At 41.9% G+C, this 22,754-nt stretch overlaps 1 protein-coding gene across 2 annotated transcripts in view; it reads right to left on the minus strand.

Annotated features, from left to right (window-relative positions):
• The window catches only part of ARHGAP24 (Rho GTPase activating protein 24), a 183,111-nt gene that overhangs the window by 17,868 nt on the left and 142,489 nt on the right, over positions 1–22,754 (minus strand). Inside the window, exons 4-5 of one of the 2 annotated variants that reach the window (XM_066548965.1) lie at positions 12,434–12,556; positions 632–839 (exon numbers count right to left, since the gene is read on the minus strand). In XM_066548965.1, the coding sequence (XP_066405062.1) occupies positions 632–839; positions 12,434–12,556 (331 nt within the window). Of the gene's footprint in view, positions 1–631; positions 840–8,215; positions 9,072–12,433; positions 12,557–22,754 lie in introns of those variants that run through there. The other variant, XM_066548966.1, reaches the window with a different exon arrangement.

Here is a 22,754-nt window from a genome sequence, read left to right on the forward strand (position 1 = left end):
GGGACTACAATTACTTACAGCAGAGTAAAGTCATACCCAGCTGAGTGAACAGGACCAGGTTTTCCTTGGCCCAGAAACTCTCATTAACTCTGTAAAATTGCATAAATACTGGAACACAAATCAGACCTGGACCCTCAAGACCACATAGGTTTGTTTTTATGGTCAGAGTGACTTTCATTGTAAGACCAAAGGCCCAAAATTATAAAGAAATGCATGAAAGTATCTTCCCTTCCAGTCAGTTTTATAGGTAACAGAACACACTGAGAGTGGTGATAACAGAAATTCTTCCTTTGTGGAACTGACTAAATGCCAGCATCACCACTGCATTTCAAATGATATTAAGATCAAGGCAATCCAGATATTTTTGATTAAGCCAAAACATTAGCAATACTTCTCCTAACCAACTTTTCACAAAAGGAAATTCTCCAGAAACGCTTTGAAATCAGACATCAAAGTCAGAACAAAAAAGAAGACATTTCAGAGCAGTAATGGGAAACACACAGAGAAACCTACAAAAACATGCCACTCTGTCTGCTGCTGCCACGTGTTTTACAGCACTGTGGGTCAGCCAGCCCAGCACACCGTGCCCTGCCTGGGCTGCAGGCCGTGGGGAACAGCTGCAGGGTTTTACCTGTCAAAAGAGGGCTTTTCTCCACAGTCAAAGGCATCCTGTAGCTCCTTGACGAGATTAGCCTGCCCAGGCAGTCGGAACAGGCCTTCCTCCTTCAGCCCCCGCTGGCGGATGAAGTCCACGCACTGCTCCACCAGCATGGGAGCCAGGCGGTTCCCATAGCGCTTCTCGTACCGCACGGTGTCTTCCAGCTTCTGCCCAAAAATACCTGCACCAGAAAGAGAGCTCTGACTCAGCTGAGCAGCACAAACATATCTGAGGAGTCCACCCTTCTCTTGCAAACCCACGCAATTTGCTGGTCATTTAAATGCCTCGACAATTAACCTACTCCTTTCTTAAGAACAGAATGCTCAGTTTCACCACTGATACTCTTCTGGAAATACAGTGCTGACATGTTTTCCGACAATGCTCAAAAACATTTGAGCACTTATTTAAACATTTGAACATTTATTTAAAATAAAACACTAAATTATTTGCGAGATCACAGGCACAGAAAACACAGAAATAACACAAACAGGATTTTCTGTCATAAAGCTTCTGATTGAAAATTGATGCATATCTCCATCTTTTTTGGTTAATGCCTAATTATTAAGTATCTCCTGTATTAGTTCTACAGACATATTAACATTATCTGTACACATGGAGGAAAAAATATTTATAACTCAGAATTTTGTTGCTACTAAATGAAATTACTATTTTCTTCTCCAAACAATGATAAATCCATTATGTATTACCAACTGCATTATCACCATCTGCTTTAGCAGTAATAAATTTTGTGTACGAAAAGAAGTTCCTGACATGAAAGGTGAAATATGTCAGATGAACTGCAGGAAACCTGAATTTGTCCTTAAGCTCAGAAGAAAATGGAGGTTTTTTGACAGAATTAATTTCAACCCTGATCTGAGGGTATCAGTGCTACCACTGGAACGACAGCTACTCTTTACAGCTTATTTTGCCTCTCCTTTCAAAGTGCAGAGCAGCACAATAATGTTCAGGCATGTCATCTGTGCTGGAAGCTCTCTCTTGAGACCACCACTTGCTGAACAGTACTAGGGCTGAAGCAAGGCAATTCAATTTCTATATATAGCAAGACAATGAATGGTTCTAAGGCAGTCACGATCAGAAATTAAAGACCAAATGACTACTTCGCTTTTGCAATGACGTGCACTGTAAAGTATAGAAAAAAAAGAGGCAGCAAATTGTGCCATTCACTGAGCACACTGTTCCTGCTGGTTTAAAAATATAAAATATTTAACAAGAAAAACACTGTTGTTTTGGTTTGCTTTTTCTAAAAAAAAAGCCCAAAATTGACCTAGACAGCTTTTGCTTTTGACCTAAAAACTCAATTCACCCTGATATTTCAATTCAGACTGAAGCATCCATCCAGGTAACCTTTTATGTGTACATTTTTCCTTTAACAGAAAGGTAACTTACACCTCAGTTGTAGGTAGGACAGCTGCCTTGCAAATGCACAAGGATGTAGGGCAGGTCTCAAGTTACCATATGGAAGGTCTGAGGTTTGTAGTTAAAAGCAATTATTTTTACTGCAGCAGAGGAAGTAACTGGAGAGAGTAAATGATGTCCTGCTAAGACATCCAGAGAGTCTCTGAGATGCAGAGCAGTGTATTTTGTGATTTCCATGGTACCCACACTTGGGGATGCCAAAACCAGCAGTAGGTAAGGGGAATGAACATCACACAGTCATTCCTTATTACTCCTTTTGTACATGCTGTACAAAACCCAGAGCCCAACAATTAGCAGTTAAAGAAGGAATTTTTGCAATTTCAGAGTCAAGCTTAGAAGAATACTGACTGAAGTAGCATCCACAAAGTTTGGGGCCTTGAGGTTGGCAGAGGAGTTAAGTATGCTAAGTATGTTTTCTTAATTATTGCATACCTTCCTAACCTCCTAAAAACTGACTATGGGGATGGGAGGAGTATTAATTGAATTTGTGTTTCTTGTATTTTTCCAAGTTAAGAGTTGCAGCTGGATGACACAAAGAAAATCCTCAAGTCCTTCCACTTGCTACACTCCTTCTCAAAGTAGTGGAATTAGGGAGGAAGGTCCACTGAAAGTCAGTTAAGGAATCTGTGTGATTATGAGACTCTGGGGATTTCAAAGCTGTTAATATACGAGAAGGCTGCACTTCAGTGCCCCCCAGTCTGTCCCTTCTCCCAGCTGAACGAGCCCCATTTTCTCTGCCTCTCCTCAAAGGACAAGTGTTCTAGCTCCTCAACCCCGTAGTGACCCTTTGCTCAACTCATGTTAGTATTATCTCCATCTCCTGGGTTTGATGGGTTTTTGCTTCTTAAATGATGTAATATTTGGATATGGTCTAAAAAATGTTAAGCAGAAGACATTAATCACCTTCCTCCTTCTGCTAGCTCTGCTTCTGCTGATACTGCCCAGACTGCTGTCAAATCTTCCTTGCTGCCAGGTCCACTGCTGGCTCATGTCCAGCTTACTGTCCCCCAGGACACCCAGGTCCCTTCCCCAGAGCTGTTTCCCTGGGGTTATTTCTTCTTAGGTACAAGACTGGGCCATCCTACTCCAGCTTGCCCTATGAACATACAGCCTAAGCCTCCTTGCAAGAATGCATGAGATTTCCTGGTTTTAAACACAAGACTCTGCCTCTTTTCAAACAAAATAGGATAGGATATTCCAATTGTATCACCAGAACGTACACATAACTACACTTCATGCCCACTGACAGTACAATTAGCAGGAGTAAGCTTTCTGCCACTGGTTATACCTTCTTCTCACCATGCCAACTTTCTTTAATCAGTAATGGGCATATTGCAGCTTCCATTTGTAGGAGAGAGTAAGTTCTTAGATCAGAGTGCTTAGGAACTCCTATTACTAATGACACTACAGTCAAAATACATCACTTTCTATTAATACATTTTTTGATGCTGCCTCTTTTTTTTTTTTTGTTCATTTTAAAATTGGTTTTCAAAGCACATCTAATAGATAATGAATAAAATCAGAATAAGGGCATTTTGTGCAGTGGGAGCAAAAACCCCTTACTATATTATTATAAATTGCTGATACACCACAACATAAAATGTACTGAAAACAGGTGGGAACCAGAAAGCACCAAGATGTCTGTAACTATTTTTCAATGTGTTTGGCACTGGAATTAATCTCAGGCAGGCTTGGGTTGGTGTCTAAGCGTAGGTTGAACAAGATTCTCCAAAGGAAGCATTTCCTCCACCTAACAAACATGGAACACTGCACCAGGCAGCACTTGGCCATGAAATGAATCAGTCGTGATAAGCTTGCACAAATATTGACCTGAAGTTAGAGATTTGCTGATGCCTTATGGCAAAGGCACTCTGCTGCCAGGGGCAGAAGGGACAGAAACATGGCAACTGTGCTTCTACATCACGTTGCCATAGCTTCTACCTGGCTCATCATCCTTCTGGTGTCTCCTGGGTCAGGCATACCTTCTCCCACTGCCCTCCTCTCTAATGCTTTCATCCCCTCTCATGCATGCCACAGCTAACTGCTACAGAGATGCTGCAGACAAACAGTCTACAAGCATTAAGAGGTTGACTATTTGGAAGCAAAAGCATTCCTGTGGAAACTGCAGTTCCATAATGTTTGGCAGAGAAAATGAGAAACACTATCAGTTATAATTGGTAACTACTTGCACCTCCTTTATAAAGAAGGAAGGAAAAGACAGTCCAAGCTATGGAGACTAGATTATAACCAAAATCACAGAGATAATCTCAAATGCCGTTTCTTAGGAGTAAATTTCCACTACAGTAAATAAAAAAGAACATCTCTGTTGGAGAAGGAAGTAAAAGAGAGGCCTCATAACTCATGTTCTAATCCAAACTCAAGTGGCTCCTAAATCTCAATGTCTCCAAAATCCAGAAGTGCACAGATACACAAGAGCTGACCTGTGGTTTGGTTTATCCTTGGGATAGGGTACCAGAGGAGAAACAAATCAGTAAGAAACTATGAGATTCAGAATAGCACTGGTTTGGCTTCCCCACAGCTGGTGGAAGGCAGGGAAATGCACAGGATCCAGTTCTGACCAGTCATTAGATTTAATCAGCAGAACTGCTTTTTCAGAGAGCCCTTGCAGTCTGTAAAGCTATATCCAATTAAGCCAAGATCACGCATAACATCAAAGAGGAAAATCACATGCTGGTAAAGGGCATGCTGAGCAGTTATTCATTAACTAGAACATTCCCGTGGCACAAGTTTTGTAAACACTTTGAGAAACTGGGTTTCCATGCTTAACAGATACCCAAAAACCTTATGAAAAACACCACAGTGCTGTATGCAAATTCTGCATATGTCTTAGGAGCTGTGGAAGCATTGTGGTTATTGTTCATGGTACACAGTCACAGTTAAGAGTATGGCCTAAGAATGCTATTAGTCAATGATTTCCTTAGCTAGCTGAACACAGGCAGGCATCACATCTAAAGTCCATGGACTTCTGATTCAGGAGGAAAAAAGGAGAAAAAATCTAGGTGTCGATTCTGCCCATAAGGAAAGGCTTGAAATAAGGAATATCTCAAAAAAGGCCACCTGCCACTCTAGATCCACCTCAGCACACACATTCAGTGAGCCAAAAGGTTTCAGACCGCAAAAGGCACTGAGGGCTGATGTTTTCATAGATGACCCAGAGGATCAAGGGAGCCTGGTGCTTGCAAAACAAGTTCTGGTTTCATGGGCTGTACTGATCAGAAAGGGTCAGTTAAGGTTAAAGGAACTGATCTCAGCTTAGAATCTGGATGTGAATTGTTGATCAGCTCTTAATTCTTCATCAGTAATCCACTGACAGAAAATAACAGATCAGATGAATGGCTTTCAACAGTGGGGCTGGGAACAAAGGTCCTGCAATAACACAAAAGAAGTGGCTATCATGACCAAATAACACCTAGTAAAGAGTTTTTAATCATTATTTTCCATCACCTTTCTGCTCAGATGTTCCCCAGCAGTAAGTGCTGTTTTGAGTGGATCAAAGACATCGAGTATTTTCTTCTTCTCTACAGAATTTTGTAACATACAGGAGAGGAAAAACCCCACCAAAACCAGTGGTAGCAGAATTTTGTTCCTGCCTGAATAAGGTAAGATAAACTCCCACCCTGGAGTTTAAAACATATGCACACCCCAATAATCTGCTTGCAAAAACAACTCTGATACAAGAGCAGGCTTAGATACAGGAAAGGAAAGGAGACAATCTTGAAAACATCATCAGGAACTTGTCACAGTTGATCACATCAGAGCCTGCACTATTTCTCTGGCCACAGCCAATGCCACCTCCTTCTCCACAACCCTGTCCACCCAAATTCACCACATTATTGAACAATCTCAACACTGCATGCCTCCTCAGATACAGCTTTTTCCATTGACCCTGCATGTTCTCTATGGAAGTTCCTGTGGTGGTAATCAGAGAGCATCTGCTTCAAGCTGAAGATGTTTGCCTCTGTCTCTGTTCAGGTGCTGCCCTCTGAACTTTGACTTCTCCTATGACGTGACTCCTAAACCCCAAAAGTCTGGCATCCAATTTTTTTGTGCCAACCACAATGGAACTTTGATCTGGATTTCCAGGAGGAGTTCTATACTTGATGTCATTGGTGAAGATGATGTCATGATTCTCTTATACATCTTCCCATGACTAGCCAGTGGTTTTCCCTGCTAATTTTATTTTCTGCATTATGTTGCCCAGCTTAGATCTAATTGATCTGCTTTATGCAATGATGGATTAGGTTTACAGAAGGCTAATTTTGCCTTTTTTTTATACTTAGGTATACAATCTGCAAATGAAGTTGCAATAATTCAGTAAACCAATTAATAAGACAAGTGCAGTTAGCCTAATGTGCCAGTGCCACCATAGTCAGGGCTTGACTGAATCCAGTTAGTATCTGTTAATCTTTCTGTTGACTTCAGTGGGATATGGATCAAGTTAAATACATGCCCCAGCACTCCACAGCTCTGATCTAGGGGCCTTTACAGAAAATGTATATAAGAAAGCAACCAAAACAAGTTTTACACAGAGGAAAGCAAATTAGCAGCATCACCTCCATCACTCTGTCCTCTGCCCCAAGTGCTGCTGCTTCACTTGGGAGTTTTAGGCATGGAGAGTTTCTGTATCAGAACATACGGGGGAACAATCAACAGCTGAAGCTCTTTCTTGGAGCAGCTAAGGCTGTACCCAGGCACAAAGGCAGCTGTCTGCAAAACTATCAGTTAATCCTTTATTCAACTTCCAAACATTTCTCAAATAGTTAAGGGTATAAACGGAGCACAGGCAGCTCTAATTCACACCGACACCTTTAAGTGCAATACACACACACATCCTCCTGGCCAGCCTCCAGCAGGACTGAACTCCAGCCACCAAGGGCCTTGGGGAGTGGGGTACAGGGGGCAAGCAGCTCCCAGTGCTACCTCAGCTGCATGTGATAGCTGATCTCTGCAGCAGTTCTGCAGTGAGCCCCTCGCTGGCTGCGATCCTTCCTTCCAAGACATCGCCCCTGACTGCCTGCTCGCCAACCCTCGAAAGCAATGATGTCACTCCATTGCTGCTGAGGCTTGGGAGCAAGGAGCTGCCTGCTCCTGCAAAAGGGCAAATGGCAGCACGGGGCAACAGCTGAGGAAGGAGCAGCAGAAGAAGGCGACAGAATTGGTATCATTTGTACATACTATTTGTAAAATTGTAAGATAATTTCTCACGCTTCAGAAGAACATGACAATTTAGCCCTTTCGCTTGGATTTCTCAGTCCAGCAGAGCTTTTAAACCAGCACAAATTTTCATCCTCTTTTCCCCCCACACAAAGTTTTTGTCCTTGTCATGGAAACAGTTTCTCCCCACCCATCCCAAGTGCCCTAGCACCTTACTATCCCTCCTTGTATCTCTGTCTCGGACATGTTTATCCCTTCCAGTGCTTTCAGCTGACATATTATGACATGCAGTCTTCCTCTTTGCCCTTTTACCCCGAGTACTTCCATGCTCTGCTTCAACAGGGGTATGTGCAATCCAAAACAAAACTGGCTAAAAACCTCTCTATGCAGCAAGTGAAAAGGCAAATGCAGGCTGCAGGGCAGCACGATGAAGTAGCAATGCAGCCCTTGCACCAGGACAGTGCACTGTAGAGCTACACTTCATTCCATCAGAAACCTCTGAAATCAAGGACTCAAGCTTCTGCACAGATAGACACTGATCACCTTGCTGCTCCCTCTCTTCTCCCTCCCTCCTCCCACAGACAAAATGGAAATATAAACTCTCTTTCCTGATGTTCTGCCAAACAGGCAACTCAGAGCATCACAGGTCTAATTCCCTCAGTGTTCTCACTCAATTCTGCTCAGAGGCACTGCAATGATCTTGTCTCATTCCACCTCATTCCTGCATTCATGGGCTATTATGTAGAGGAGACAGTATCCGCTGGCCAGCTACAAACAAACGAACAAAGGAGTAAATAAATCATTCGTGGAATGTTGGCATCTGCATTGTTTAATGCCTTTTGTTTGGGTGCTCTCATCTGCCCCTGCACACAGAGCAGACCCCCTTGCCTTCTCAGAAGCCACGGCTTCACCAGCCCAGCAGAGCACAGCACAGAGCACACCTACCTTTGCGGAAACTAAAGCACCGCTTAATTCTCCTGTAAGTAGTTTTGGGAATGAAGGGAGCTGCTGCTAAGGCACCTGGGCTGCGGACTCCAGCATTCCTGTCTTCAGGCATCGTACAGGCCAGAGCCCCCACGTCCCTCCAAAGCTCTCCTTTACCAGCAGCATCCAGACAAAACACCACAATTAATCATCGCTACTGACTGCTGAGGAGTTTTTGTAATAGTGTATTTTCCTCTGGAGCTAGGAGATTTGTGGTCTTCTAGATCTTGGGTAGGGCTTGCAACGATCTCGATGTTCTCTTCCCTGCTTCAGTTTTGCTTTGGGGAACAATTTCTTTCCATCTATTTCCTTTAGTTTCTTTTATTTCCTGCAGTGAGACAACTGCCTATTATGCAATGTCACAACAAAAGAGTTTCAGCAAAAAGATGTATCTTCCATTCAAACAGAAGTGCCTGCACAGATGGATGGGAGAAAGACCTCTTTCCTCCCGGCTGGAACAGGAGGCTGAGTGGCAGAGACTCTTATTCCACAGCAAAAGCTCAGCACTGTGCGGTGTGCAAGGGGAAAGAGAAGAACAATACCAAAAAGGCCTCGGAAGAATCCTTCGGGATACAACACTCCTCGCTGGCACCCTTTATTTCCGCAACCGAGAAGCAAAAATAACAGTCCCTTCGCCCGAAAGGCTCTTTGTCGCTACCAGATTCCTCCCAAAAGTCCTTTTACACGGCCAGCTCCTCGTGTGATGCTCTCGCGGGCTTCTCGCTTGTTTTATTGCCTTCCAACTACCAGGAGCTCTCCCGGGAGAGGCGCGTCAGATGCGGCAGCGGCGCATCCCTGCCGGCAGGATCCCGGGAGCCGCTGAGGAATCCGTGCCTGCAGCGGGGGATGCTCTGGCGGCAGGGCAGGCGGCAGGGCAGGCAGCAGGGCTGGCAGCAGGGCAGGCAGCAGGGCAGGCAGCAGGGCTGGCAGCAGGGCTGGCAGCAGGGCTGGCAGCAGGGCTGTGCTGCTGCCGCCGGCGTGCAGCAGGTGCGGGGAGGACGCGGCGCGGCAGCCGCAGCGCAGGTTTGTGGCTCCTCGGGTGACTTTGAGTTGACTTCAGGCTGTGCCTGTCATGTGCGGCGGCTGGGAGAGCGAGCAGGCTGCGCCCGGCTCCTGCAGGAGGTGCCAGACCTTACACTACTACCTACCCCTGCTAAAATGCTCATGCTCCTTCTCGCCGCCTCCCTCCCCGCTTACTTGCAGGCTCTGTGAAAAATTGCCTTTTTAATCTAATCAGGAAGGGAATTTCATGTGCAAACAGGCATTACATGCCCTGCCTCATTTGCATTTCTTTTCCCTTTCAGATTTTTCTTTCCACAGTCACCTTATTCTTCTGGTGCAAAAAACAACCTGTTTCTGATGAGCTTAGCAGATTCCCACCTGCCCCACCTCCCACCTTCTCCTTCCAGCACAGGTTAACAAATAACGATTTAATGATAAGGTTAATTATTTACAGAGCTCCTCACTCTGGTACCAGGAGTCTTCTCCTGCTGCCAGACAAACTTTAAATATTAGTGGCTCAGCAAGGTTTGTACACATCCGCTGCACACACACACACACACAGAGCTTACTTACAATGCTTAAAAGAACCAGAAAATTCACGTGTTATTCAAAGTGGCACTTGACTTGTGTGACACCAGGCTATTGTGGTTTACCACTAAGGACTGAAATTCAGGAAGCTGATATAAAACAAGTGTTTTGATTAATTAGCTGTCTGAAATAATGTTGTGTTGCAAGTAATTACTTGTTAGTGGCTAGTCGTCAGCATGTGACGGCAACTTTCCTGTATATTTTTTAATATGTAAAACCATTTTTAACTTCAGCAGCTACAGATCAGAAAGGCAGGCTCTTAAGACATCTGAAGGCAGAAGTGCCTGTCTTAAGAAGAGTCAGACTGTTGAAGCAGCTGTAGCAACATCCACAATAGCAAGGATAATAAAAATGTGAGTGTGTCTGGTCATTCATAATTACAGAAGAGTTAACAGGATTTATTTATACTTGTTAAATAGCTCTGACTATCAAGTAGTGAATAAAATGGAGGACATGTTGGAAACTCGGTTCTTAACGGTGACACATCCCAGGATACTGCCTTTGCCTTGTTATCACAGTCAAACCTTCTCCATGAACACTACACTCTAAACTATGTTCCAGCTATTTTTGCATTTTCCAAGGAGTTAACTGTTTGCTTCCCAAAACAAACAACCCTGAATCAGTATACTTGCTCAAGAAACCCCAAAAGAAAAATAAAAACATACTTGGAAGTGTTTTAACTGCAAATGAATTGGAAAGGTAATGCAAGGATTGCACCCCTCTAGTTTCATGCAAATCAGCAAGTAAAATCCTCAGCGAGGTGCCTCCCTCAGTAACTGGCATTAAACATTCCTGCAACAATGATGATGTCCTGAGAATTTTCTTGGTGGCTGGAAGGATTCCCAGCTGCAAATCACAAATAGCTCTTGCCCTATAAAAGCAAATGAGGAGCTGGTGAAGAAAGCACAGGGTCAGGACTTGAGAGATTTGGTTTCTATTTGTAGCCCTGTTCATTGACTTGGGCTAGAATTTAGTTTCACCTAATGGCAGCTCCCCGCCTGTGACATGTGGAGACACCTCCACTTGCAGGAGAACAGCAAGGCTGCCTTTCCCTATTATCTGCCACAGAAAGATACTGTGGTGCAGGAAGCACAAAAATCCACAAAGATACTCTCTGAAAAACCCACTTCTGCTAAGCCTCCAGATGTATTACTGCCACAGCAGCTTATGCTGCTGCTGGACTGGAGTAGGAGAATGCTGAGGAGCTCAACACAAGGCCTACTTTCTGCAGAAAAAGCTGGGGATGGGTGATCTTTGTGCTGTGTAAAACCACGTTTCTTACCTAGCCTGACTACAGAAGGCTGTGCTACTTATATCTTCCCTTTCCCAAACCAAGTCCACATACCTGTAGCAGTTCATGCCTTTTAAGATAAACCTTTCACTTGGTGAGTTTTGGGGTTTTTTTGGTACGTTGTTTTCTTTTTTTTAAAGCGTTCTAAGACCTACATTTCCAGATTCAGGACTGTGCCATCTTATTTAACATAAAGGGCCAGATGCCAGCGACATGACTGCTTTGCACCATCTTTTCAAGGCACATTCTCCCAGGAGAAGCCATGGAGAAGGCAGTCATGTTTCAGAGATACCATGCAGGCCCTAGCTGGCCAAGTCCCTCAGTGCAGCCCACCAGTGAGGCCAAAGTCCTCTCCTAAACACTGTGTGACCTGAATAAAACACAAAGGAAGATGACTGACTTACAAGAAAAGTTTTATTTAAAATTTCCATTAGTCTCTCCCTCCTCCCTCCTGTGTTCTACCCAGCAGTTAAGAGAAGGAAGTCAGCAAAAAGAGTTTTCAGTGATAGCTGCACTTCTTGATCGTGAAACAGCACAGACAATCCTGCCCTCCTGACTTTTTTCCAGCAATCTGCAGACAACAATAATCATTTGCTGCAATACAGGTGTAGGAAAATATTTCTGGCCTCAGAGTTAGAGATTTGAGAGGTCCAAGGAACAGACTGATTAACATACAGACATTTTGTGCAAGAGTATCAATCACACTCATATTATAATAAAGATATTATCACCAGAATAGTAATGATGAAAATTAGTACAATAATTTGCAACCCATTCAACATAAGAGAGCTTTTAAAAAAAGACAACTGGACTCCCAATGATAAATTTTGGTCCAGTACTACTGAAATCGTTGGAGATGCCAATCAAATTCCCACACTGTTAGTGCTAATATTCTGAGGCACAGCTTTATATAATGCTATTACTGCTCTTAGCTGTCACTGGCAGGAGAACTGCTGACAGCTTTTCCAACAGGCATTTAAGAAACACCATGGATGGTTTTTCAGCTGGTGACCAAAGGAATTACCCTGCAGGAAAGCTGATTTCATACAAGACCAATCTTCTTTAAAACTTCCCCTCACACTATCATGTGCTATCCTCACCAAGGGAAGCGGTTCCAGACAGTTCAAAGTCTTTTAATTGAGCCCTCTGCATGGAAACATGTTTACTCCACTTTTCTGGAAAGATCTAGACCCTTCTCCTCTTCACTTCAAAACCCTGGCTGCGACTCAGAGATAACAGAAGAGCCGCTGTGAGCCTTTGTGCATCTGTGAGCAGTGCATGTTCCCTCCATGACTCACCTCCTCCAAAGGGTGCCCATATAACCCTGCGGATGGATTTCACCCAATCCTCCATATCATTCTGCGTGCTCGCCATGAGGAGGTAGGTCTCATGATTGGCTGTCATCCGCTCCCGGTCTCCTCCTGCAACACAAGAGAATTGCACTTAGGAACCCTTCTGCTTCCCTGCCCAGCCAAGCTCCTGCCACTCCGGCTGCTGGAAGCACCAGAGCAAGCAGACGTGGACACTGTGCAGTGCTTGCTGACAGACATGGCATGAAAAGAAGGTCCTGTAAGTACATTCCCCATGAGACACTGAGAAGCTGTCATGCTTCCAAAAGGAAATGAGAGGATAAATGTCATCAGTAAATAAAAACAGCCCCATGCTGTTCCAAGAACCACAGGGGCCTGCACTAATCTGTAACTTGATACACGCACTGGAAATTTTGCAGCAGTTACTGTACCACGATGGAGAGAATAAATGCAGAGACTGATAAGGGTGCTTTGAACAAGTGGGGATGACTCCATTCTTATTTTCAGGAACACACTGTGCCAGATTCAGGGCAGTAACACTTGATACACCCAAGTGCTGCTGTGACTCCCTAAGGAGAAGGCAGACGACACGGTACAGCCCGCTGTCTTGGACAGCTCGGATGAGGATTAGATAAAAGGGAACACGCTGCCTTTTTATCCTTTCTGTAAAGAATGGGCCCACTCTAAGAAGGTCAAAACCAGAACTTGGCTTGCCACAGCTCCATGTTTTCAGACCTGTAGTACTGTTTCATCTCCATTCTAAAAGGTACCTTAGTACAAGGGCACTGAGGATTCAAACCACCTTTCCAGCATTGCAGAATGCCAAACCCTTCCAGAAAAAGAGTGGCATTTTAATGCCCTTTCACTGAGCCAAGGGCATACACAAGTACTTCACACACAAATGCAATGCACCTAGAAATCCCATCAGTCCTGTATTCACATCTTTCCAGCTTCTTAAATTCCCATTTTTTATCCTGGTGATATCTAAAGTAAATATCTCTGCTCATTACAACAGGAATACTGCTCCTGGAAGAGTGCCATGCTTAGTGCTGGGCATTCAAACAGCTAGAATTTTAAAGAGAAATTTCTTAAGGACTAGAAAATCCTAGCCCAAGTATTCTGTATTAATTACTCCTGTAGACTATGCTTTACAGAACTAGGACACACAACTGTAAAAGAGACTTAACAAAACTTGATGAATGCAAAAGCCAGACATTGGCAGATTCTACTGAAAATTTATTCTTAAGGATTGCATAATTATTCAAAACCTAAATTTTAACTTGGAGGTAAACAGAGATTCTGGTTTTCTACAGCCGAAACTCAGCCATTCATATGCCCTATGCTCCCCAAAAAGGCATCAAAACAAATAATGCAACAACCTGAACTACAGTACCTTTTAGACCATACCACAGTTTAAAAGTCTAAAGAACACTGCTTTTTTTTTTTTCCTCTAAGATATAGTAAGGATGAACCTATATCAATACTAGAAAAATATCAAGATTAATTTTTTTAAAAACGCTTTCAGTGACTAGCCCAAGGTCAGTACAAAACACGGGTCTTACTTCCATGCTGTCCCATCCTTTTTACCACAGAGAATGAGGGTAAGGGGACAGGGAAGCATCAGAATTCCAAGACCTTAACATTCCACATCAACCCTGCCCTGCAGAAAACACACAGTCAGGCCCTGGGAACTTGCTCCCCACTTTTACCTGTTACACATTCATTTAAACCAGAAAAAGGACAGATTTCTGATTCAAGGACAAAAAGGAGACATGATACTATCTTCAGTTTACTTCAACAGTATCTTACACATCATCTATAGTTCTTACCCTAAAAAGACCAAAAATTAAGGATAGAAGCATAAAACCTCAATATATTCTTACAGCTATTAAATATAATAGTAATAAATACAGCATAGAGAAAAATAATGCACCACAACTGAATCCTTTCTGTCGCTTACGAAACCTGAAGAAATTACTTACCATATTGCACTATAGCTCCTTTTTATTTCAGTGGACTAGGATCTTGCAAGGTGCCACACAAAAAAAACACCCAAAAAACATGCATAAACATAATATATATCAGATCCAGCAATGAAAAAAAAAAAAAAAACCACCAAAAAACTGGCAACGTGGTCTTTTTCACTAAAGAGACAAGAAAAAATATCACATGTGATGGTCATCTCAGGTGCTGCCAGATCGATCCATATTCTTTTAATAGCCTGCATATTTAAACTCAACAGATTATGTAATACTTGCTTAACAGATGATGTAGTATTTACCAAGTTACCATGTTATGACAAATTGGAGGGTGTTCTCCAGATAGAGTGGATTAATCCTGGAACCCTAGCTAGCTTATTTACAGTGTGAATTCCAGAGCAGTACTTTAGCTCAGGTAAACACCCACTGAGACAACACACAATCAGCCTGATTTTGCAGAGAAGGAAAGCATAATGTTTGGTTACATTTCCTTGTTATGAGAAAGTGAAGCTTTCCTAACAGAAAGAGCTTCATCGTTTTATAGCAATTTTGGAGCTACTTTGTAATTCATATCCCTTTCTTTCAGACACCATACTGGATCTTGCAGGTTCTCCTACTTGTGTGTTAGTGTAGCTATTATTCATTAACTAAAGCCACATTAAAAGATTTTTTGGGACACAATAGCACTTGGATTTGCGTTTTACAGCAAATAATAATTTTTAGTAAGAGTATATTTTAAATGCAGAATTTACAAGATAAGACAAGAAGAAATGACAAAGATAAGAAATATCAGAAAAACAAAAATAGAATTAGGACCTTTCTGAATCTTCAGTAGGTCTGCAGGACACTTGTGAAAGACAGTTTTTGGAACATTCACCTCCACTTTTTTTCCTTTTAATACTTTTGTTATGACCACAATGAAGCATGAAGAGATCACAATCTCCAATAATCAGACATCTATTCATACCACAGATATCAGCATTAAGAATATCAACTTGAAAATGGTGCTCAGCATGAAGTCACATTGCAGATGTGAATCCATACTCTTTTCCATGTGCAAACCATAACCTATTTTACCTATATTGTTTTCTAGTTTCAGATTATGCCCTCTCAATTTTCCCTGCCTGCATTCGCAGTCCAAGAAACGCCTGAGCCTGTGTGATGTGGCCTGGTTGTGAAAAGCACAGCCAACTCAAGGGACTGGAATATGAACTCCACTTTTTCCCTTTGTTAATTTGCAGGTGCCAGAGGAGCTGGAAGGAGCAGAACCCAGACCACCTGACCAAAGAAGCTGACTATGGTGTGTTTGAGATGAAAAGCTGCTGTTTGCACCACTGATGTGTACATCCCGTACATTCCAGCCTCTGGAAACTGCCAAAAGAAATTGGATCTACACTGTTTGGAGTCTCAAAATGACAATGTACCATCACACAATGTTACTCCTGTGGCCCTAACCAGACCCTAATCTGCTTTATTTCCTTGGCAGCAGCAGAAAGGAACTCTTATTCGTTAAAGGGATCTATCCATAACACCCATATGGGTGCCCAGTACTCTGTCCTGCTGCTCAGGGGCTCCCTGACCCACAGACTGGTGCTGCTGGTACCCCCAGTACCACAAGAGATTTTAAGAACTCTTGCCAGCATCCAGAAAAAACAAAAAAACAAAAAAAAAACCAACCCCCCGCCCAAAAAAAACACCAAAAACAAAACAAACAAACAAACAAAAAAAACCAAAAAAAACCCCACAAAACAAAACAAAACAAAAAAACCCAAAAAAACCAACCCCACAATCCCAAACTACAATTAAAATACAGAGAGGCCAATTGCTGCAGGGATCCACTCTGCGGGGGAAAAGAGAGGGCCCAGGCTGTGCTGGTGACGCAGCACCACAGCTCCCACTTGGAGAGGCACTGGGAGTAGGGACTGCATTTAAGGGGGGGACTGCTCCCTGAAGTACCAGGCTCAACAGCTCTGCAGCTCCTTACAGCCCATCCATTAAAGGAGAAGGCACAGACATTCTGGCATCCAGTCCTGAAAGGTGTTTTTACTACTTTGTAGACTTTTCCTGTCTAAGCCAACACCTTTCTTTACCTGGACGTACCCGGGCTGAACTCTGTACGAAGTATTGCCTTTGTCCTTTTAAAAGGATCTTGGATTTCCTGTGAACAGTGGTTCCAGCATTTCTTGAGAATGGAATGTGAAAGGATTAAATTCATACCAACTGTTTAAGAGAGAATTTTCTCCCAGAAGGAACATCAAAAAACTAGGATTAATCCGATTTTTTCTGAGCTGAGAATGTCATGGCCAACCTCACAAGAACATTCCCATTCTAAACAAAAAATTAAAATTAAATTGGGGACCAATTTCAAAGTGAAACAGTTTCCTACTCCCTTGTACATTTCTCTTAGCCACAGTTTCTGGAACCCGTAACAAGAGAACTCAGAGTTTTCTCTAGAAACATCCTCCTGCTTGGATGCTTTATATTTGTCTCCTCAGGAAAAACCTAAATAGTAAAATTTTAGCCTTCTAATGTTTCAGATGAATACACTAAATGCACCTCCATATGGTATTCAAACAGAAACTCCTGTTTCTCCACCACCTCCCAGCACACTCTTCTCTGTTCAGGTGGATGGTAAGACTGTGTGACTTATCATTCCTGATCAGGACTCCAGTTAGTATTACTTCACAAGCAAAACACCAACATTCATGATAAAATTCACAGCTCTTCCACTACACTTTGTGTTCCTAAATTTTCCCCTTTGCTTCAAATGAACTGTACACTAAGTGACATACTTAATTAATCTATGTCTCTAGAAAAACCCACCTGGATTTCCTGCATTAACTTTTATTTTAAAGCATTTGTATTCAGACATTTTAATCCGAAGCAGAAATCATCTCAGCAAATTGTGGAGACAGTATCAGAGAAGAAGATGAACACCTTATTATTCTCCTTTTTTTCTAATGAAACTCCTTGTTCAAGAAAAAAAAAACCAGAAATTTTTGGTTACCCAACCTTGACAGCAAAAGCACTGCTGCTTTAAGCATAGGTCTGACCTGACACACTGATGTGCTACAGTTCAAATCCAAATATGCACATTTGTCTTGCATATACCAAAGCTGGAAACTATGGGATCAATCCATCCTCAAGTGAGACAAGGAACTCCACCACAGCTGTTAAACTTTAATGAAATGTGTGAACTATTCTGCTGGCCACTCCTTCTGTTGATGAACCCTATGCACCTTGAGTGTGATGAAAATCACACATGGCTTCTTTCAAGGATGATTTGGGCTCCTGCATTGAGCTGACAATTTATCCTTCAAACTGCCATGGAACTGGTAGATGAGTTTAAACACTAAAATGTTTCATGTTCTAGGTGGGACAGTGGAAAAACCTAACTGCAAAAAGCTTGGTTGAAGGATAGGCTGAGCAAAGACAAATGAAGGAGCTAAGCTGCAGAATGCAATTGTATTTTAATGAGATTTTCATGTCTTCTTAGGTTCAGGATTCATTGAGAACTTTTCTTCGTAGCAAGTGACAATCTGTGTTGAAGGCTGAGCAACTGCTGCATCTCAAAAGACCAACTTGAAAACCGAAAGAGAAAAAGCTACTTGAAACTTGCTCTCTCTGTGTTTGGGATGTTTTCTGTGTTTTTGTTTGTTTATTTAGAATTCTAAAAAGCTTCTTTATTCTGCATAGGCCTGGTAATTGGTCCTGTTCTTCCTGACTGTAAAACTTGACCAAGAATTTACAGCCTTCCCTCTTAGTTCATCTGAGAATGAAGACAGGAGTACACAGCCTAAGTTCAAGTCACTGCTGTTTGGTTTTTTTTACTACAAAAAAGAAAGTCTGGACAACCAATGGCTTTTAATGACCATGCAAAAACTCATGTCTTCAGAAGAACACTACACAGTTGCATTACCTCTAAAGCCTTAATGAGAATTAATAGATTGGGTTGAGGGAGATCTACAAACTACAATTCCAACTACAATTTCCCAGGACTGCCCTGTTCTATCTACTGTAATTGTTTGGCTCAAGCTTGCTGAGTCATCTGAAGGACAAAGACATGGCTGGAGAAACACTTGTGCTTTACCTGACTGATGCCACCACCACTGAGAAATCTCAGCTTTGAAATACAGAGCTATCAAAATCACCATTTTTTACTAGCAAACCACATCAGGTGCCCTATTGAATTTCTCTCTTCACAAAGAATTAACACATTTTCCTAGAAGGGGAATCAAGTAACTGAACAAGTCAGTAATGAGGATACTGTTTTTTAAATACTTCAGTACAAATATAACTTTCTCTTGCTCGTATCCAGCCAAACTTTTGCATTAATAATCTGCAACAGCAGTGTTCTAAACTATGGGTGTATTTTTTTTTAAAGGGGCATATTAGCTTTTCAACATAAAAGCTGAAGCCTAATTTAATTGCTAAGTGGCAAAAGATTGCTAACACAAGTACATTCCCTGGTGGGCATTGTGCTCTAGCACAATCCCCCCACTTGCAGAATGCCTGGAAGACAGCAGGGCTTTTTCAACAGAATGAGCTGTTTTCATGAAGCACTGAACCAGCTGCTGTCAGATATCTGAAATCAGGCTCAGGAAAAGAATTCCTCATGTGTAACACAATGAACACTCTGTACAGGTAGGTCTCTCCTGTGCTGCAGGGCTACAAGGGCAGCACCATTAGTCCATAAGAGCAAGTTCAGTGTTTTGCACAATAAAAGCATAAAAGCAGTGCCATATTTAAGCATTTTTCGTTTGTATAGCTGTAATTATTGCTTAAATACCTGAGCAAAGAACTGTGATGCTTGCTCATCAGCAGTTATAATTGTGTGAGAAAGAGATCATTAATAAGGAAAAGAGACACAAATTCAAATCATCCCTCGCACAATGTAAGAGCTCCAATTTTTTCAGAGCCCTTTAATCTTTTCAGGCATGTCTCATTCTTCCCCCCGTTTTTGCTTCCCTTCCTTTATTCCTAATTTGAACTTCTGCTATGCTTCAAACAGATTTCACAATCCTCCACCTCATCCTCAGCCACAGATCCCAAGTGGCACCTATTTTACAGTCTGTTCATCCCACCCTTCCCTAAGATGTTGGTGCCAACACAGTTCACTTCTGTATTTTGCCCTTTCCCAGTGCCACTCTCACTTGAAAAAATCTCATTTCTCTTCTTGCTCAGGGCACACCACACTGAACAGTTTGTTTACAGGTTTTAATAGAAGTCCATCAATCTGTGTGGACCCCATCACAGCTCTGCACTTTACCAGCCCCTGAGCACACATTCCCCTCTTGCAATGGAATTTCATGTGGGCTTTTTTTTATGATAGAAAGATGGGAAAAGCATAAATAAACAAAAGCCAAGAGACTGGCCATAAGAAATCTGCTCCTCTATATCCTTCATTACTACTAGGACTTGAGACTTATAAAATATTGATTCAGTTAGAGAAAAAAAAAAACCACTGCATGCCACATTTGTCTATATAAATGTACAGTGCTGTTACAGTGCCCTATTTCCAAAATTTTAACCATAAAGAGCTTTCCTCTGAAATTTTGAGTTAAAAAAGGAAAAATAAAGCAGAGTTTTGCCTAATGCCACAAACCATTAAAAACCTACTGTGGCTTTTTTAGTTAAAACTTGTACACACAAAAGCTATCAAATTGTCAGTGCTTGTTTCCTGGGGACAGAGACAAGAGAGATTTATTTTCTGAACAATAGCTTTGTTCCTATCAGACAGCAGAACTTGTTTGGGACCTCCTAGAATAAACAGCAGAGAAAGAAGAACATGAGTTTTTCAATGACCTGTGAAGGGAGGAGTTTGAGGGTCACATAATGTCAAACATCACTGGTAGTGCAAGAACTTGTGGACAACTTCACTGTTACCTGTTGTAACTAATTTATTCTAAGAGAAAAGCATAATTTCAAATTACTACAGCAACTTATTTTCTCTGCCCCACATGACAATCTTGAAGATAAATTATTGTCTTTTGAGAGTAAGAACCTTCTTTGAAGTTTCTCAGGTTGGACACCAAAATGAGCATTATGTTATTTGAAATCTGGCTGATCTCCAAGCTGATTTTAGGGGAAGTCTCTGCAAACATATGCTTCTAAGGAAAGAGGGGGAAAAAGTCCCATGCATTTGCTGGTGTAGTCATAGTCAAACATGTAAAAAATGGTTTAAAAGAATTTGACTGTTAGGACTCTGTTTTGGGAAAAAAACAAGACCCTGGAGCTTTTGCTGCTGGGGAAATGAGTGCCCTGCACTACCAAATTCTTTCTTTGCTCTTCAGCCTCTCATCATGAATTGCACTGAAGTGCAAACGCTCAACCTGAAATGGATTTTTCTGAAAGGTCAGGTCCACAGCACATGTTTGTTTGGCATTTGATCTAGCAGGAAATTAAAACTTCTGATGATTTTAAGAAAGGAAGGATCAATACCTGAATGGAAGTCCTCAAGTGTAAATTCACCCAGGGACTGGCAGGACCTACCTATATACACACTGGCATGTGAACTTCAGGCTGCAAAGCCAGCGTGTCAGGATGTCAGAGCAAGGTTGTTCTCAGAGACTAACAAGAACAACATTCAAAGCACATGCTCACTTCAGCTCTCAGCATTTACTCATTAAGCTCTCCAGCTCTCAGCATCCATTCATTAAGCTCTCTGTTCCTCATGAATATGGAATGTCCTGAGCTTTCAGCAGGTAAAGATCGAGATGCTCTTTTATCAGTCTAAGCATGCTCTTGTGTGCACAACACAAGGTGGGGAATTAACTTAGAACAAAACAGCTAAATTCATGTGGTATTTCTTCACAGAGTTCAGCCAAAAGAACTTCCATCAAGAGACAGCCTTCTAGTATCCCAGGACAGCAAATTGTGGCTAAGCCATAATATTGTATCTGCTGGGACCCTCGTGGCAGGGAGGAATGATGAATCTGACTCCATGTTCTCAGAAGGCTAATTTATTATTTTATGATACTATATTATATTAAAGAATGCTATACTAAACTATACTAAAGAACACAGAAAAGATACTTACTGAATGCTAGAAAGATAATAATGAAAACTTGTGACTCTTTCCAGAGTCCCGACACAGCTTGGCCCCAGTTGGCCAAAGAGTCAAAAGAACTCACACCAGAATCCAATGAAACAATCACCTGTGGGTAAACAATCTCCAAACACATTCCACATGAGCAAAACACAGGAGAAGCAAATGTGTTAATTACTGTTTTCCTTTTTCTCTAAGGCTTCTCAGCTTCCCAGGAGAAAAATTCTGGGCAAAGGGATTTTTCAGAAAATGTGAATGTGACAGCAATAACTTGAGACACTCTAAAATTCTGTTTCATACAGTGGCCTACTCACAAGTAGAGTGAACTGCCCCAAACACAGAAGACATTGCATGCCTTCTAATTTTACAGACAATTATTTTGTAACCAGACAGAAAAGATAATGTCTCTCCAAAAGCTTCCAAGAAAAGCAGTTTCCTTTCTCCATCAGGAACTGACCATATTCCTCCCTGCTTCTTGGTGCTTTCCAGTCTGCACTGAGTTAGACCCAAACACAGAAACACTTCATTTCCCCAGAGAGCAGCCAGTCCTTTTAGCTCATTCAAATTTGATCCCAGATAAAAATAACAGCTCTTTGTGGCATAGATACAAAAGCAAAATGATGCAAATATCCTAAATGAGCAAGTATATATTATGCATACATGTAATTTTATTGAAGCATCACTTATTTAATAATGCAAATTCAGTTATTTAATAACGCAAATTCATGTTTTAGCAGTTCAGTAAATAAATCAAGAATAAGTTATTCAATAAAGCATGTGGGCTAATTGACATATGCCAAAAACAATTACCTAATAGAGTGTTAGGTCTCAGCATAAGACAACCTTGCTTATCTAAAGTAGCAGGAGATTTTAGTCATCAGCTCAGGACATTTGTTCCACAGCTCATCTAAAATCAGCCAGAAACACTGTGCCTCCTAGCACTGTTTTGGGATATCAATTCAATATTGACTTAAACAAAAGTGTGCTGCTTAATGAATTATCAGCTCAACTCTCCAGTCCTTTAGACATTTCAGTCTCTGAAATGTCAGATTCAAGCACAGCTTTCGTGTGGAAAGAGCCATCAAACACCAGTTATCTGCAAAGCACAAACAGAGCTAAGCGCTCTGTACATCTCCATACCTTGCAATAGAGCAGGATGAACAGAAACCTCATTTCAGCCTTGTTCTGCTGTATTTATGACACAGACATGTCCATAATATGGTCTGCATTTCCCCTCTCAATAATGAGCACAGAATAATCCCAGAGTGAATTTACTACTAAT

Source organism: Molothrus aeneus, chromosome 4 (genome assembly GCF_037042795.1).
Source record: "Molothrus aeneus isolate 106 chromosome 4, BPBGC_Maene_1.0, whole genome shotgun sequence".
Taxonomy (NCBI): Eukaryota; Metazoa; Chordata; class Aves; order Passeriformes; family Icteridae; genus Molothrus; species Molothrus aeneus.